Raw genomic sequence first — 17,057 nt, 5'->3', positions numbered from 1 at the left:
CTTTATCACCAATCCTTGTTTCCACAGCAAGCCACATTTTTCAAAATTCAATTATCACGGTGACAGAAAGAGAGATGAAATCTTCTGAACAGGGACACAGACAGCAAAACAAACACCACAGGAATGTTTACGCTTCCCTATGCTATCCAAAGCTATCATATCTGTACGTGTGTGTGTGTGTGTATACACACACACACACATACATACACAAAATTTAAGAATCTACAGAACTATCTTGTTCGTAACTTGGGGACTGCCTGTAATGATATAACGAATGATGTTGAGAGGATAGATAATGCCACCTTATTCTACTGTTTTTTAGTATTATTATTTGGTGTATTGTATTTTCAGATAAAACCTTGGGTGCATCCATATGGCGGAATTGTAGCAGTTTGCAACCCTGAAGTTGACAGTTTATTCTCTTACAAAGAAAGGGAAATTGTGCCACAAAGTACAAATCCCAGGGCGCATCTACAATAGAAATAATGCAGTTTGACAACACTTAAACTGCCCTGGCTCAATGCTATGAAATCCTGGGAGTCGTTGTTTTGTGAGGTCTTTAGCTTTTTCCACTAAAAGGTCCTGGTGCCTCACCAAACTGCACATCCTAGGATTCCATAGCATTGAGCCAGGACAGTTAAAGAGGAGTCAAACTGCATTAATTCTTTAGTGCAGATGCACCCCAGTAGAGGAAGGTTAAAAACAGGTGTTTTTTCTCCGCTTTCATAGGAGTTGCCAGTTTGTTTTCCGGAAGAAAACAAACAGAGGCAATGTTTGCTTCATTCAGAAAAACGGTCCATTGCACCCTTTCAAGACTCACAGATTTATGATGGTTTTGTGTGTGTGCGTGTGGACTAAATGGAATGAACTTCACAAAAGCTTAGGAAAAGCCACAGTCACCTGTGACAATCTGGAGCGTCCACATATTTTCTACACCATCGCCACCTTGATCCCTTCTTAATACTTTTTCTGTCAACATGGATTTGGTACAAGATCACATTTAAGGTAGCTTTTAATTGGGTGCCTTCAAGTTGTTTCCTAAAAGTATCATGGGGTTTTCTTGACAAGATTTGACAAATTTGTTTAATTCTATTTTAATATTTGTATGTTGGGGATTTTAAATGTTATGAGCCATTTTGTGTCTCAATCATTGTAAAAGTAGGATATAAATGTAACAATAATACTTAATTATGTTTCAGCGTTTGATAAGAATAACATTTTGTATTCCCTCGGTGTATGAATTTTTTCCTTTTTCATCACAATGACACAGGTAACCAAGTTTCTTTTTTTCTTTTTAATGAAAAGTACAAAACGGCAATGCATAAAAATGGTTCTTAGATGCCTTGGAGACCAGTAGCACCATTCTGACCATTTTGACAAACCAAGGGTATCAAAGAATGTTATAAAAAATAAATATCGGTGATTCATACCTACATTTCCTGGGTTTTTCAATTCTTCTCATATTCTATTCAGTATGAAAAATCTTATTTATATTCAGTATTATGTTGTCAGTGCATTTGTAATCAGTATGTAGTAAACTGTGAGAAAGTCTGTTTTTCTTTGCATTATCAAGCATTTCTGCCATTAGTGTAATACGACAGGAGCATCTCAAACATTCCATCCTATCCTCTGGATCAAATAGCTGAAACCATTTTCCAAAATTAATCCATTCAATATGGCTATCAGGCAAAGTTTTCGGCTTGTATTCAAAGTAACTGCAAAAGAAAGAAAAAAAGGTGGGTGGTATTCCAAATAAGTTTCCACAAGGATAACAAATATGTACTTGCAGTTAGTAATTGAAGGCTATGAATAACACTTACACAATTGTAAACAATAGACAATGTTAAACAATGTGATATTAAACCACCAAATCAGCATCTATTAACAAAGCAAAAAAGTTCAGATTTTTTGTTTATTTTTCAATATTATTTTTATTTGGATGCATGATTCAAGGTGGCCTCTCCTTTTAATTGTGAGCAATAGCTTTTATGAATCAAATTAAGGAAGTATTGCACAATCCCTAGAAAGGAGACCAAACAATCACTGAACGCAGTAGAAATGGATGTTCCTCCAATGGAGAGAGAGGCTACTGAGAGATCAGCAGGTGGCTCACTAATTTTCCCTCAGAGGCAGAAGTGGAAAATGCTGTCTCAATGAATGTACTAGTGCAGGCATTCAGTGAATCTGCAAGATCCTAATTTCTGGTGCTGCTCTAATACGCAGGTGTCAAACTCAAGACCCGAGGGCCAAATCTGGCCTGCCTTGTCATTTTCTGTGGCCCTCCATAAGCCGAATTACAATACCTGTATTCCTCATCATTAGACATCATGACTAGTGTTTACTGGAGTTGAAATACAGTAACATCTGGAAGGCTTCAGTTCAGTCAGGAAAATGGGGTTTGAATTTAGATATAAGGCTTGTGGGCATGATGTTTAACTTTAAAATGTCCTTTAAGCTTCCCACCACAAGTACTGGTTGGGCTGCAATTCCCATAATCCCCAGTCAGCATGGCAGATAATCAAAAGAGATGGGAGTTGTTGTTCAATAACATCTGGGAACCCAAACTGGGTGAAAATTAAAGAGCACTGACTACTATGTAAGTTTTTAAATAATGGCTTAATGTATTCACAGATTTTTCATCCAATGGCTCCTTGAAGGCAACCATTAGGCTGAGTGGCCCTCAATGAAAATGAATTTGACACCCCGCTCTAATATGTCACCAAACGGGCTCTGCAGGTAGCTTTGTCAACACCCTCCTATTGTGTTGAGAAGGATTTGTGAAACTGCTGGCAACAAAATGACAGAAATTTTCCCCACCTCGAAGGAGCGAAATAGCAGGGCTTTAGATATTGGAGTTGCTTTATTGGAAAAGGCACATGTATTAACTTCTTTTAAAAAGAAGCTTTACATTTAATGAACTCATGAGTTAAAAAGGTAGCTAAAATCAGCATTAAACTCCTCAACCGTTTGTTACCCCTAATCATAAAATCACAGACCCCACCTACACAGCCATATAAAATCCAGATTATCTGCTTTGAACTAGATTATATTAGTTTACACTGCCATATAATCCAGTTTAAATAAGGTAATCTGGATTTTATATGGCAGTATGGTTGGAGCCACAGATGACACATGTAGGAAGTTTTTCTTAATTCAGCACAACTAAGACTGATGTTCACAAGCAGTTATTTATACTATCAGACCTTTTTGTTTGTAAGACAAGTGATAACAAGGCTAACGATACTTTTAAATAACTAACGATAGTTTTAAAATCCATTTTAAGGTAGTTTATGCTATTTTAAAATGAAGGCTTACAAAATCTTATAAGAAGTCAGAAAAACCTTGAAAATATTGGATATATAAGTAGCACTGACATCTGAATGTATGTGAGGAAACACAAATGTCTCACACAATAAGCATGCAAAGACATTAGCAGAAAATATGCAAAGAAATATTAAGACAAGTGGATTCCACTGGGACCAAAAGTGATTTTCTCTGACTTTCTTAAAGACTCAGTAGAGGGTCTTTAAGTTTAAACAGAGAGCATCAAGGCCAGATCTGGAATTTATTAACATTCCAAAAGCAAAAATAAACAAATCCCAAACAAAAAACTGGAAGTACTGTGAAGCAGAGGGAAAATGAAGTATTTTATATTTAGGAGTAAATGAAATGCTTTTTAAAGTAAGACTTCCCTCACTTGAAATGCCAGAAATTACATAGTAAAAAGTTTTTGATGTAAGTTTATTTACAGAATCAGAAAACACAGATACATCAGACATGTAAAAAAAAAAAAAAGACTCAGATTCATTTCTGCATCTTAATGATATTGTGAGAGTGCTTCATTACTTGTATGTTGAAGAGTTCAGACTTTTCAACACTTGAGTTCAACTTTATATTCAAATATTCAACATGTTTACTTCTTAAGAAAGTGACTGGTAAAAAAGTGACTGGTTATGTACAAATATTGTTGTTCACTACCAAACTTCTGTTTTTATTCTTTCCTTAGTTCTCAGATGTCAGCATTTAAGATATACATACTTAAATAGGACTCAGTGCATCCGTATGCAAGAAATAAATAAATAGAAGTTTACATGCAAAGCTATGAAAATGTTTATGGTGGTAATTCAGAAGGATATATTTGAGTATAATGTGTGTTGCACATGTTGCATATACAGTATTTCTAATTTTTCCAAATTTCCATTCTTTTTTCAGTAACAAAACTAAAAAAAAAATCCTCAAGGCATCACAATGTTTATATTTTCACAACTCTGTGTTTGACCCTCAATGTAAATTCTACCAGATTATACTTTTAGTCTTTGCTATTTTGGTGTACTGTATACATTTTACATCTATTAATGGCAGGCATTTCATCTCTCTGTATGAAAGTTTCAACTCACTAAATCAAGTTTTTTGTGTGTTACATTTACCTTTATCCCACCTTTCTGCCCAAATTTGGACTCAAGGCAGCTTATAATTTAAAAAGAACAGTTCACCCAAAGACAACAAAAGCAGACATTAAAATAAGATTAAAGAATTCACAGTATTAAAATAACTCAAAAAAACAATTTATAAAAAGAATAAAGTGCAGTTATAAAGATAAAAATGTATTACAGCAATTTAAACATTCCTTCTGTAATATTTTATACCTTAATGATGGAAAGCCTATCACTGTTTCACACAGGTAAAGCCCTGAAACCGTTGGCAGCTGTGCACTAGGTCTAAATGAATATATGCAACCATGACCTACTTAACAGCTTTATTACATTAGCAGAATACAATTAGAAAAATACCTCTAATTGCTTGAGAGTTTGATGTCAGGACGAAAACTTTAATGAGCTTGAGGCTCAAATGAGTATAGTCATGTTCCCAAATAACAGCTGGAATCAGTAGAAGTTTTCCATAGCTAGATAATAGCAATGCTTTCAGAAGAAAGGTGAGATCTTCTTTGGTTCTCAGAGCTACTGATTTTGCTAACCACAGAGTACTGAAGATGCCAGTTAAAAAGGCAGCTTGTTCTGAAAGAGATGGAAATAGGTAAAAATCAGCCATTTTTGAGAAACAATGGACACCCAAAAGGGGCTCTTTAATAAATAAATAATAAACAAGGTGTCTTTCTGGCATTTTACTACGTACACTCCCAAAGAGTATTTCAAGAGGTTTCATGGAATGGAGTAGATGATGGATTGAATTAAATGTGAAAACTAGCATTCTGGCTGTAGGCAAACTCATAAAGGTGAAGTCAATTCTTAAGCTATTAAACACATTAAAGGCAGCAACCAAAATTTTAGTTATGCCAGGGAATGGCCTGGTATGCATGTCCATAGCTAGGTCCAATAGTATCTCGGGCTTGAGATACAGCGGTATATAAGCAAAGTAAATAAATAAATAGTCAGAATATCAGACAAAGCTAATGCAAAAATATAATTACCACATGAATACTTGAGATGCTAAACTGTCCTCTGGAGCACTCTCATATTGCAAATCTGATTAATGGAAGTACATCCCATCCAAAAAAGCATCTACTACCTTATCACTTATTTGATAGGTTTTTTACCCACTGGCACTTTTCTTCTCTGGAGTGATTTTCAACTACTTTGTCTATTTCTTATTTATTTATTTCGTGTACTTCTACCCCGCCCTTCTCAACCCCCGAGGGGGGACTCAGGATGGCTTACAAAAAGGCACAATTCGATGCCTGCACAATAATACAAATAAACATGTAAAACAGCAATTAAAACAGTTAAGACAGTTAAAAAAATCAGTATATATCACAGTCAATAAACCAATCTCAAGCTCAGCGTTTGCCAACTCAGAGTCCATATTTCGTTCTACATTATCTATTCCTATCAGTTATCTAGTTAAGTCACTCCTCCAGTCTAGTTCTTTAACATCAAGCATCCACCATAAGGACCAAGAGTGTTTCAGTTCTCAAACTATGCTCAAACTAAACCAAAAATGGTCTACAATCAATTTCATCCAAGAAATTTGGAAGCTAAGGAGCAAAATATCTTTCCCAAGACTGAAATAATAGTTACTGACTGGTAGATCTCTAACACAAAATGCCTCTCACTGCTTGGAAAAGCCAAAAATGGTCTGTTCTGTATGAGCATAATGTTTACAGAAAAGAAGGTTCTCTACTACTCAATGGGTTCTAGCATATATCCAGTTGGATTTGCTATTATTTCTCTTTCAAATTTTAGTCATCTCTAAAATAATTTAACTGTGGGCTTCAATTGTTTTGCGTTTGTCTGTGAATCTTTGAACTATACTAATATAGATATAGTTATAGATATGGCTATTTGCATACCTTCAGCTCAAGTCAAAATTTCACATCTGGAACTGATTGGCGAAATTCAGGGTTCCAGTAAATTATAAAATATAACGTTTTGATAAGTCTTTTTGTGAAGGTGACCATGAGGCTTATAACTTGCCAATAATTTGAAATGGGCCTAGGTTCAAAATACAGTGCTAGAAAATGTTCATAGCAATATACTTCACTGGAAAATTAAAGTCATGCAAAACTATTTCTACTAGTGTGCCCATTCAGACAACAAACGCCTGTGATGTTTTGACAGCTTTGCATCACACAAACTAATTCAATGAGATAAAATAGATATAACAATACATTTGTTTTCTACTAAAAATTGCAATGCCCGTTTTATCTTGACTTTTAAAATACTAGAAAGAATATCTAGCAACTATTTAATCTTACCCATAGATGCTATTGCAAACATTCGATAAAAATCCCATTCTTTGGCATATCTAATTAAATCATCAGGATCAGGACTTTGGCTTGAACCCTGTAGTTGCAACCACCGGATATAAGCTTCACAGAGCAAACAAAATATGCAGAGCTTGCCATGAATCTGCAGTATGAAAAACAGCTAGCATCAGAAGGAGGCAAGTCATTCAAAATCTTTTATCATCAATGACAACAACAAAAATTCTTTTTTTAACCACCTCTCCAATGTATAAAACATGTAACATAATTAAAAGATAATATAAATCTATAAAAAGCATATAGAATCAAATAATAATAAAACCATTTAATCCAAATTTCTAAAATGTGTAATTTTATAATAATCTGGATAAGCCTGCTAGAAGAGATTTGTTTTAAGAGCTGTTTTGAGCTTGAGCAGCATATCATGCTGTCAAATCTCTTCCAGCAGGTGATTTCATTGTCTGGGGGACAGCTGAAGAAAAGTCCCTGAAGAACAGTTGTCAGTCTAGTTGTGACTGACTTACATTAAGTGTCTTCCAGAGCACCTGAGCATATGGGGCAGAATATACACGAAAGGGGGTCCTGTAGGTTTTCTGAATCCAACTCATACAGGGCTTTAAATTAACAACCTTCACTTTGCACCTTGCCTGGAAAGTAACTGACAGTCAGTAGGTATTGATAAAATATGATCACTCCTCATAGGCTGGTCCATGAGGTCATGAAGAGTCAGAAGCAACTGAATGAATAAACAACAAAAATGATCACTCCTAAATGATCCAGTTACCAAACTGGCTGCCATGTTTTGAAGTAGCTGAAGTTCCTATACTTGAAACAGAGACAATCCAATGTAGATCACATTGCAGAAGTCCAGTCTTGAGGTTACTAGTGTATACACTGCCATCTTGAGATCCTCCAGCTTTAGGAAGGGGCACAGCTGGCATAACAGCCAAAGCTGACAATAAGCACTCTTAGCTGATGCATCTATACAAGCCTGTGAGCATAATAGCCATAACACTCTCATTCACAAAGTAGAAGCTATACTGAAATATGACCACACTGAAGGATGGTATATGCAACACTAAAAAAACAAAAAACAAAAAAACCCAACCCTTTAAAAAAAAAAGCTGCACTTGACATTATGCAAGAAGCTCATTTTCTTCTCCCAACATGAAGAAATACAAATAGAAGAATATAAAACTTGGAGATGAGGAGCTAACTCTGTGTATAAAATGCCCCACCTCTTTCCCACCTCTATTATTATTATTATTATTATTATTATTATTATATGAAAATAACTATTGATGCAAGACAACGAGAATTAGATAAGGAAGCTTTTTAAACACGGCACTATTTTCAAAAACACTCCTGCTTCCTGTCTAATTCAAGAGCAAACTCAATTATTATTCATTCAATTAGTATGTAATACAGTATAAGCACAGCAGGGATGTAAGATTCCTCGTTTTCTGAAATGAACAAGACATAGTCATTAGAACAGGAAAACAAGTAAAGAATATATTGGAAAGAAGAAGCAGAAATATGGAAAAGAAATAATAAAAAACAACTCCAAACTCAGTATTTTCATTTTGCCTTGTCAGCTTGTGACAAGATCTAAGTACATTCAGTAAATGAGGACAAGGAAAAAAAATGGAACTTACACTTATCTCTGTATTGAATAAAATATGCCTGTAAGCTTGTGCTTTGCATAAGATAGCATTAATTAAGATGATAACAGGATCGTATTCTATATATTTGTCCACTGGCTTCTGGCATGATTTCTGAAAATAAGAAAGCAAAAGCAAAGGTGTTTTCTTTTTTAACAGACCCCATTGTAACATTTAAAATATTCATTAAAGTTCTTGAGACAACCATAATGCCCTAAAAATAGCCTCAAATTGTCCGTTCGACATCTTATTTAATTCTCACTGCTTGCCTATACAGCAAACAAGTTTCAAGTTTCACTCAGAGTTTCTGCAGACAATAACAACATATACACAGTGAAAAGCCTGACTTCAGGGAATGTGCCGAAACCTTACAAAGTCTTACTGTTATGATTGTACATTTTTATTCATAAAAGAACTTGCATTTAAATTTCAATATTTCATCATATATTAGCAGAAGACTGGTATTTTAGAATTAACTGCATACTATACATTAAATAGGAACGGAGCCATGTGGTTTACAAGATAATCCAAAAGGCCCATGAAAATATGATCAGGCTCTCCAACAGCAGGGAGCAGTAAGTGTAGATGGATTCCAGACTTATACCAGTCACAGCTCATCAGGAGGCTACGATGCAGCAATGGAAAGGAAAATTCCGTGTTTGAATATGGTATTGAGTGTTATTATTTAGTGGAAGAAATTCCACCTAAACATTAGGAAGAATTTCCTGATGGTAAGAGCTGTTCGACAGTAGACTACACAACCTTGGAGAGTAGTGGAGTCTCCTTCTATGGAGGTTTTAAAGTGGAGGCTGGATGGCTATCTGTAAGAAGTGCTTTGACTGAACATTCCTGTATGGCAGGGGATTGAACTGGATGGCATTTGTAATCTCTTTCAATTCTGTTTCCATTACTTGTTTAGGAAAGGATCTTATAAAATTAATCCACAAGTCTGCTGTTGCCCTTATATGGGTCGATGGCACACCCATTTATGGACTAGTGTAATAGTTCATGAAACCAATTGCTTGAAATCCACAAATACAGCAACCACGTTGCTAGTCATGTCCGAAAATTTAATTCTAGTTATCTGCAGAGTAAGTTTCTAGGATATTTCATTTCAAGAGTAATATATCTGTAAAAAGTCATTAGCAAGACAGGGGACCAGGTAATAGCTCTTTCATGTTGAACAGCTCTTTCATGGCAACCTATGGGTCAGGGTGTATTATTGTTGTTGCAAGCTGATGTAAAACACTTTGCCCAGTAATTACTACATATTGTATCTCTGAAGTGTGGATGTATAGTGGACATCAGGATGTGAGTATCAACAATATGGGGATAATAGCCAAATTAGTTAATTGTAACAGAAAGTCCAAGAGTCATTTTTTACCTTTTCTGGACCTTAGAGGGCCACAACCCCTTCAAATCCTCAACAAATTGTCTTGTAAATGACAATGTACTCCTAGGTACTGTAAATTGCAATTTAGATATAATCCTTCTTGTTTTCCTGGTTGTTTTTTTTAAAGAAATGAGGAGTGACTAAATGTGACAGAAAATTCATGAACTCAATCATGAAATAGTAAGGAAAAACATAAGGCAAATACGGATCAAAAAGAACTCTAATCTACATTTTCTAAGTACAGGCAGTCCCCGAGTTACAAACATCCAATTTACAAATGACTCATAGTTACAAATTGGGGTGAGACAATGGGAAGTGAGAGAAAGAGAAGGGAAATTCACTCCTGGAAGAGTTATCATGGGGGAAAAGGAGTCTCCACTGAAGCTTTCTCAGCAATCCCTGGTTCCACAACAAGTCAAATTTTTCAAAATCCTATGATCACAGGGACAGAAGTGAGGTGAAATATTCTGAACAGGGGCACAGACTGCAAAACAAACACCACAAGGGTATTAACTTTTCCCTATGTTATCCAAAGCTAAAGAATGAATATAGATAGATAGATAGATAGATAGATAGATAGATAGGAGTTACACTTTAAAATGTACTTGTTCCGACTAACATACAAATTCAGCTTAAGAACAAACCTACAAAACCTATCTTGTTCATAACTTGGGGACTGTCTGTACTAATCAGAAATTGTAGTGCTATGAACAGTTCATTCCATGACCGGTGCTTAATTGCATAGTTGTCACATTGCATAATCACTCTTTAGTTCATATTGAATGGAATTAAAACCTTTTGTTGTTGTTGTTTATACTTCCTAATGCAATTATTCGGCTGTGATCTTGGCACTGTATTCAACAATCCACAAAAAAGTCAGAAAATGGCTGCTTTTAATTAGAGAATTAAAACCATGTGCACAAAAAGGGTGATCACTCAAGCATACCCTAGCATTCATTCATGTATTTCAACTTCCAGTTATTTCTAAACACAAGTAAAAACTAAATGCAGTATTTGACCACAATTGGTGAAAAAAATATTTTTGTTCAGTAGTACAGATAGCAAAGGCTATAAAATATCACCTTCATTTTGTTTTTTTATGTTGGGAAGATATATTGGCTAGAGGACAATAAAATGCTGTGGGAAAATAGTTTGAAGATGAAGAGATGTGACAGCACTTATACTTGTTCTATTCCCACTGCAGCCCCATCTAGCTCTTTTATCAACTACTATGAGTGTTACAGTTATTAAAGTGAACTTTCTCGCTGATGTTTTAAGCACATACACAGTTGAATTCTATGGTGGGGGAAGCAGGAAGATGTTCAGCCAACCACTTGTTCTCTTCCTCTTTCTGCTTCCATTCCTACTCTCTAGGTCAGCATTTTTCAACCTGGGGGTCAGGATCCCTGGGGGGAGGGGTTGTGAAAGAGTTTCAGAGTGGTCGCCAAAGATCCGCAGAAAACATATATTTTTGATGGTCTTAGGAACCCCTTTGGCAGAGAAGGCTGAAGATCTCTCCGTCTGTCCTTCTCTTCCTTTTTGGAAACAGAGGCAAAACCTCCCATCAAAAGCCCTCCTCTGCTGTGATTGGCTAGCCTCTCAGCCGGCCTCTCAGCCAGCCTCTCAGCCAAGGGGAGGGCCATTTCTAAGACTCCATGCGAGGAGGGAAGAGCAGGTATGCTCAGCACAGGAAAGCATGGTGCGCAGGGTGAGTGTGTGAGGTGGGAGGGAGGCTCGCGCCAGCGAGTTCCTTCAAGGCATGGAGGTTCTGTGTGGGAAGTTTGGCCCAATTCTATTGTTGCTGGGGTTCAGAATGCTCTTTGATTGTATGTTAACTATAAATCCCAGCAACTACATCCCCCAAATGTCAAGGTCTATTTTCCCCAAATTCCACCAATGTCTACATTTGGGCATATTGAGTATTTGTGCCAAGTTTGGTCCTGATCTATCATTGTTTGAGTCCACAGTGCTCTCTGGATGTAGGTGAACTACAACTCCAAAACTCAAAGTCAATGCCCACCAAACCCTTCCAGTATGAAAATACACCCTGCACAGCAGATATTTGCATTACAATTTATAACAGTAGCAAAATTATTGTTATGAAGTAGCAATGAAAATAATAATATCAGGAAATGTATTAAGGGTTGTGGCATTAGGAAGGTTGAGAACCACTGCTCTAGGTGGTCAAGAGAGTAGCTTGACACGAACATTATTGTCTGAACCAATGATGCTGGTTAGAACTGGAACATTTTGATCACAGTAATGGTAGACTCAAAAAGCTTAAACATTCATAGAGTGGAATATAAATATTTCAATTAAATAAATACTCCACTGAAGTTACAGGTTCAAGCAATACACTGGGGTTATAAAGAAAAGGAAGAGGGGCCGACCAAGGGCAAGATGGATGGATGGCATCCTTGAAGTGACTGGACTGACCTTGAAGGAGCTGGGGGTGGTGACGGCTGACAGGGAGCTCTGGCGTGGGCTGGTCCATGAGGTCACGAAGAGTCGGAGATGACTGAACGAATGAACAACAACATAAAGAAAAAGTTGAATTATGAAAAAAGGTTAAAACAAAATTAAAAGAAAAAAGTAAGTAAGCCAATAGTTTGTACAGCATCAAAGTAGAATCACAGAGATAAGCAAAAGATCTGTTAAATATAGTGTGAAATCAGCCCTTTCGAAGTTAGAAGGCTTGTGTTGAAAAACAGCGATCAATTGCAACCATAAAACCTAAGGGTGACGCATATCACATTTTATCTTCACAGCAAATGCAATCATTTATACTGAACTGAACCAAATCTTTTAATATGTAAGTGTACAGTAATCTGGAACTTTAATATCAGATAATGTTATCTAAAGCTCACTTATCAAACCCTTCATTTATCAAAATTAATTATCACATTCTTTTTTATCTATTCTTACTAAGTCACATATGAACTTAATCCTATACAGACAGAATTATAGTTATTTCAATGTTTTCAGATTATCCAGATCACTTCTATACTGGGGATGGGGAAAGAGGAAGAAGTTCCCATCAGAGCAGCTCTCATCATCACAGAATATTCTCTTTCACGTACACAAACATAGTCCTCATTGTGTTATTGAAGGCTTTCATGGCCGGAATCATTGGGTTGCTGAGAGTTTTCCAGGCTGCATGGCCATGTTCCAGAAGCATTCTCTCCTGACATTTCACCCACATTTATGGCAGGCATCCTCAGATGTTGTGTGGTCTGTTGGAAAGTAGGCAATTGAGGTTTATATATCTGTGGAATGCCCCCTCAACCTCTAAGGATGCCTGCCATAGATGTGGGTGAAATGTCAGGAGAAAATGCTTCTGGAACATGGCCATACAGCCCAGAAAACCCATAGTAGGGCTGAGAAGAGCGGTATACAAGCGAAGTAAATAAATAAATAAATAAATAAATAGTACTCAACATCGACACAACTGATTGAATAGAAGTGCATAGAAGGTTATTAGGCTTCTGGCAGTAACTTGCTCTGGAAACAGATGCAGAAGTAGGGCTGTATTGAGGGATATTCCCCTTAGTTGCCATACCAAGCACATTTTCTAGCTCTTAAATTCTGAAATCAAAGAAAATTGGTTTCAATTTGCTGACAACTTTACTGGGCACTTAAGATATTCCAGATCTAATTACTTTAAAACTTTACATCAGTTGTATATGCACTATGGACCATTATAGCATCAGGGCTATCACCAGTTTGCTGCTTGAGGCAGAGCAGCAAATGGAAGCACTTCCCTCTCGTAGATCACTGTGCATAGGATAAGCAGGTGAGAAAGCTACAATCACTCCTCCTTATCCATGGCAATACATCAACAAACTAACTAATAACATCCATTCATAACACTGCAAACCTTCTGCCTCCTGGGCATGTTATTCTACCAAGTAAAGTCTAGACTAGCCTTCCCTGACATAATCTGCATGTTCTTTATATCATTCTCACTTCCTCCCTGTTAAACTGCACCCTGCCCCTTATCCCTTTAGGCACCTTGCAAAATCCCTTACCTAGCACCCCTCCACACACCTTCCCAGTACCCTAAATACCATAGAGCAGAGCTTTCTAAACTGTGTATCGCAACACATGTGTTTGTCAGCTGCAGTATGTAGGTGAATGCAAAAAGAAATGATGACAAAAATCTTGGAAATGTATGTTATTATTTTATAGAACATATATTAAAAAAATATAAATGAAAGATTTTCATGAGATATGTCGTGTCCCTGTACATTTCCTTAATCTTTATTACCTCTTATAAGGGGTTGGCTTAACTACCAGTTTGCTAATAAAACTGAACAACTGTGTTGTGAAATGATGCATGTCTAAAAAGTGTTCCACCAGCATGTGTTTGGAAAGTTTGCCCTGGAGGCATCAGTTCCCACCGGATCTTGGAACCTAAGCAGGGTCAGTCCTTATTAGAACTTGGATGGGAGATCGCCAATGAATACCAACTTTGTCATTGTTGCTAACTGCCTTCAAGTTGACTTTGATTTATAGTGACCCCACGAAGGAGAGACCTCCAAGTCACCCCGGCCACCAAAGCCCTGCTCAGGTCTTGCAGAGTCCATACTACTGCTTTCCTGATTGAGCATCCATCTGGAAATGCAGTCTTCCTTTTTTCCTACTGCCTTCTTCCTTTAAAAAAATCACTGTCTTTTCTAATGAGTCGTGAGTTCTCATGATATGGTCATCTTGGCTTCTAGGGATTGCTCAAGCCTGATTTGCAGTAGGACACACTTATTTGTGTTTTAAGAACTCTCCTCAAGCATCAATCTTTCAAAAGAGTTGATTTTATTCCTACCAGCATTCTTCACCGTCCAGTTATGACAGATATACATAGAAATACAGCAGCAAATACAATGGCTCAGACAATTCTAATTTCAATACTTGGTGACAGAAATTGTTTAGTTCCTTTGTAACTGCCCCTCCAAAGTCTAGGGTGCACCTACATTGTAGAATTAATGTTATTTGACATTGCTTTGACTGCCATGGTCCTATGGTTGTGGCTTGCTGAAGCACCACCACTATTTAGCAGACAAGGCTAAAGGCCTTATGAAACTACAAATCCCATGATTCCACAGCATTAAGCTATGACAGTGAAAATGGTGTCAAACTGCATTAATTCTACAATGTAAACACACCCCTATTCTTCAGATTTCTTGGGGCCTTTTCAGACAGGTCCTAAATCCCAGGATTTCTGTTTATTCCAGATTATCTGCCAGTGCAGACTCATATAATCTAGTTTACAGCAGAAGAACCTGGGATCAGATCCTAGGATATTGGGCCTGTCTGGAAGGGCCGTTGACTGCAGCCTCCATACTGAGTAACAACTGAGCCAAAGTATGAAAAGTTTTGAAACTATTTCAGTGCCTTTGATATCTACCTATCTTCAAGTTATGTAAATAATCTGTGGTTATTATTTCTGTTTTCTTAAATGTGTAGCAACAATTTACACTTTTTGTCTTGACTTGAACTGACTTGAAACACCCCCAGAACACACACCTTGCTTAAGAAAACCCCATGAAATTCTCACACACATCTGCAACTCCACGATGTTGCACTAGAAGTATAAACCAGGAAAAGCAAGTCAAGCCTATAAACTGCATCCTTCGTTAGGATGCTTCCTTCCTTGAGTTGCTGTGAGTTTTCTGGGCTGTCTGGCCATGTTCTAGAAGCATTCTCTCCTGACATTTCATCCACATCTATGGCAGATGGCAAAAGTATGATAGCTGGGACTCAGTACTGGTAGCGCTACGCTGATTGCGTAATGTGGCTCTGAATTAGAGAAGGGAACACGTGCGCCAGACACAGCACCATGTGCATGAGAAACTGCATGCAGTGAAAGACACTGCTACGACAGAGTCGACAAGGTAGTTCGGTAGAAAGAAGGGGGGACAGCCAAGCATATTGATGTAGGCTATCCAGAGATCCTTTGCAAGGTAGAAAGGGGGAGGAGAAACAACAAAACATACTGATGTAGGCTATCCAGAGATCGCATGCAAACACGTTAAAAAACGTTGTTGCATTGGAAGAAGGGGAGAAATACCAGCAGTGGTGAAAAATGAATCAAATCCAGTCACTCTTACATTACTTCACTGTTATCCTGTCCCACCTGCGTTGCATTACTTCACTGTTATCCTGCCACAGCTGCGTCTCTCACTCGGTGCGCTGTCTGGCGCACGTGTTCCCTTCTCTAATTCAGAGCTGCATTGTGCAACCAGAGTAGCGCTACCAGCACTGGGTCCCAGCTATCATACTTTTTGCCTGGCAGGCATCCTTAGAGGTTGTGAGGTCTGTTGGAAACTAGGCAAGGGAGATTTCTATATCTGTGGAATGCCCAGGGTGGGAGAAAGAACTCTTGTCTGTCGGAGGCAGGTGTGAATGTTGCAATTGGCCACCTTGACTAGCATTGCATGGCCTTGCAGCTAGAAAGCCTGGCTGCTTCTTGCCTGGGGGAATCCTTTGTTGGGAGTAGACAGTTCTTTCTCCCACCCTGGACATTTCACAGATATATAATACTCATTTGCCTAGTTTCCAACAGACCCTCAACCTTTGAGGATGCCTGCCATAGATGTGGGCGAAATGTCAGGAGAGAATGCTTCCGGAATATGGCCATACAGCCCGGAAAACTCACAGCAACTCACAAAAGCCTTCATAGAATCAAAGATTTGGAAGAGACCTCATGGGCCATCCAGTCCAACCCCCTGCCAAGAAGCAGGAATATTGCATTCAAATCACCCCTGACAGATGGCCATCCAGCCTCTGTTTAAAAGCTTCCAAAGAAGGAGCCTCCACCACACTCCGGGGCAGAGAGTTCCACTGCTGAACAGCTTTCACAGTCAGGAAGTTCTTCCTCATGTTCAGATGGAATCTACTTTCGGCAACACATTCTTCCTTCCTTCCTTCGCCTCCCCTTCTTCTCCCAAAACTCACGCAGATGGAGATCCGCACCACCCCGCGCTGGTAGTCCTTGTACAGCTCCGCCGCCTTCCGGTTGCACTCAATGCACCTGTACACACGAGGCTCTTCCATCTCAGATGCCGGGAAGCAGGCCACAATCCTGTTACCAAGGAAACGGCAAGTTTCCCCCCTGCCTGGAGCCTTGCCTCGTTCCCTTCCGGGTTCCTTCACACAGAGGAGGAGCGGGAACGAAAGACGAGCCGCGGAGCGTCTTGGTATTTGTAGTTCCGCGACTCAGAAGCGCTTGGGAACGTCTCCGGCATTGGGACTGCATTTCCCAGAAAGCAACGCGCGCCTCCGCTCT

The 17,057-nt window shown here is 38.2% G+C and overlaps 1 protein-coding gene across 1 annotated transcript; it reads right to left on the bottom strand.

Moving 5' to 3' along the window:
- Positions 1 to 1,275: 1,275 nt before the first annotated feature.
- ARV1 (ARV1 homolog, fatty acid homeostasis modulator) lies at positions 1,276 to 17,010 on the bottom strand. The gene is made up of 5 exons (XM_060753791.2): positions 16,727 to 17,010; positions 8,377 to 8,496; positions 6,713 to 6,866; positions 4,791 to 5,015; positions 1,276 to 1,715 (listed from the first exon to the last, which is right to left on the bottom strand). The coding sequence occupies exons 1-5, from the start codon at positions 16,823 to 16,825 to the stop codon at positions 1,609 to 1,611; spliced, it is 705 nt and encodes a 234-aa protein (XP_060609774.1). The 5' UTR covers positions 16,826 to 17,010; the 3' UTR covers positions 1,276 to 1,608.
- Between the last annotated feature and the right edge of the window lie 47 nt (positions 17,011 to 17,057).

The sequence above is a fragment of the Anolis sagrei genome, chromosome 1 (assembly GCF_037176765.1).
Source record: "Anolis sagrei isolate rAnoSag1 chromosome 1, rAnoSag1.mat, whole genome shotgun sequence".
NCBI classification, from domain to species: domain Eukaryota; kingdom Metazoa; phylum Chordata; class Lepidosauria; order Squamata; family Dactyloidae; genus Anolis; species Anolis sagrei.
The sequence above is the reverse complement of the archived record's forward strand: the minus strand, read 5'-3'. Positions and strand labels throughout refer to the sequence as shown.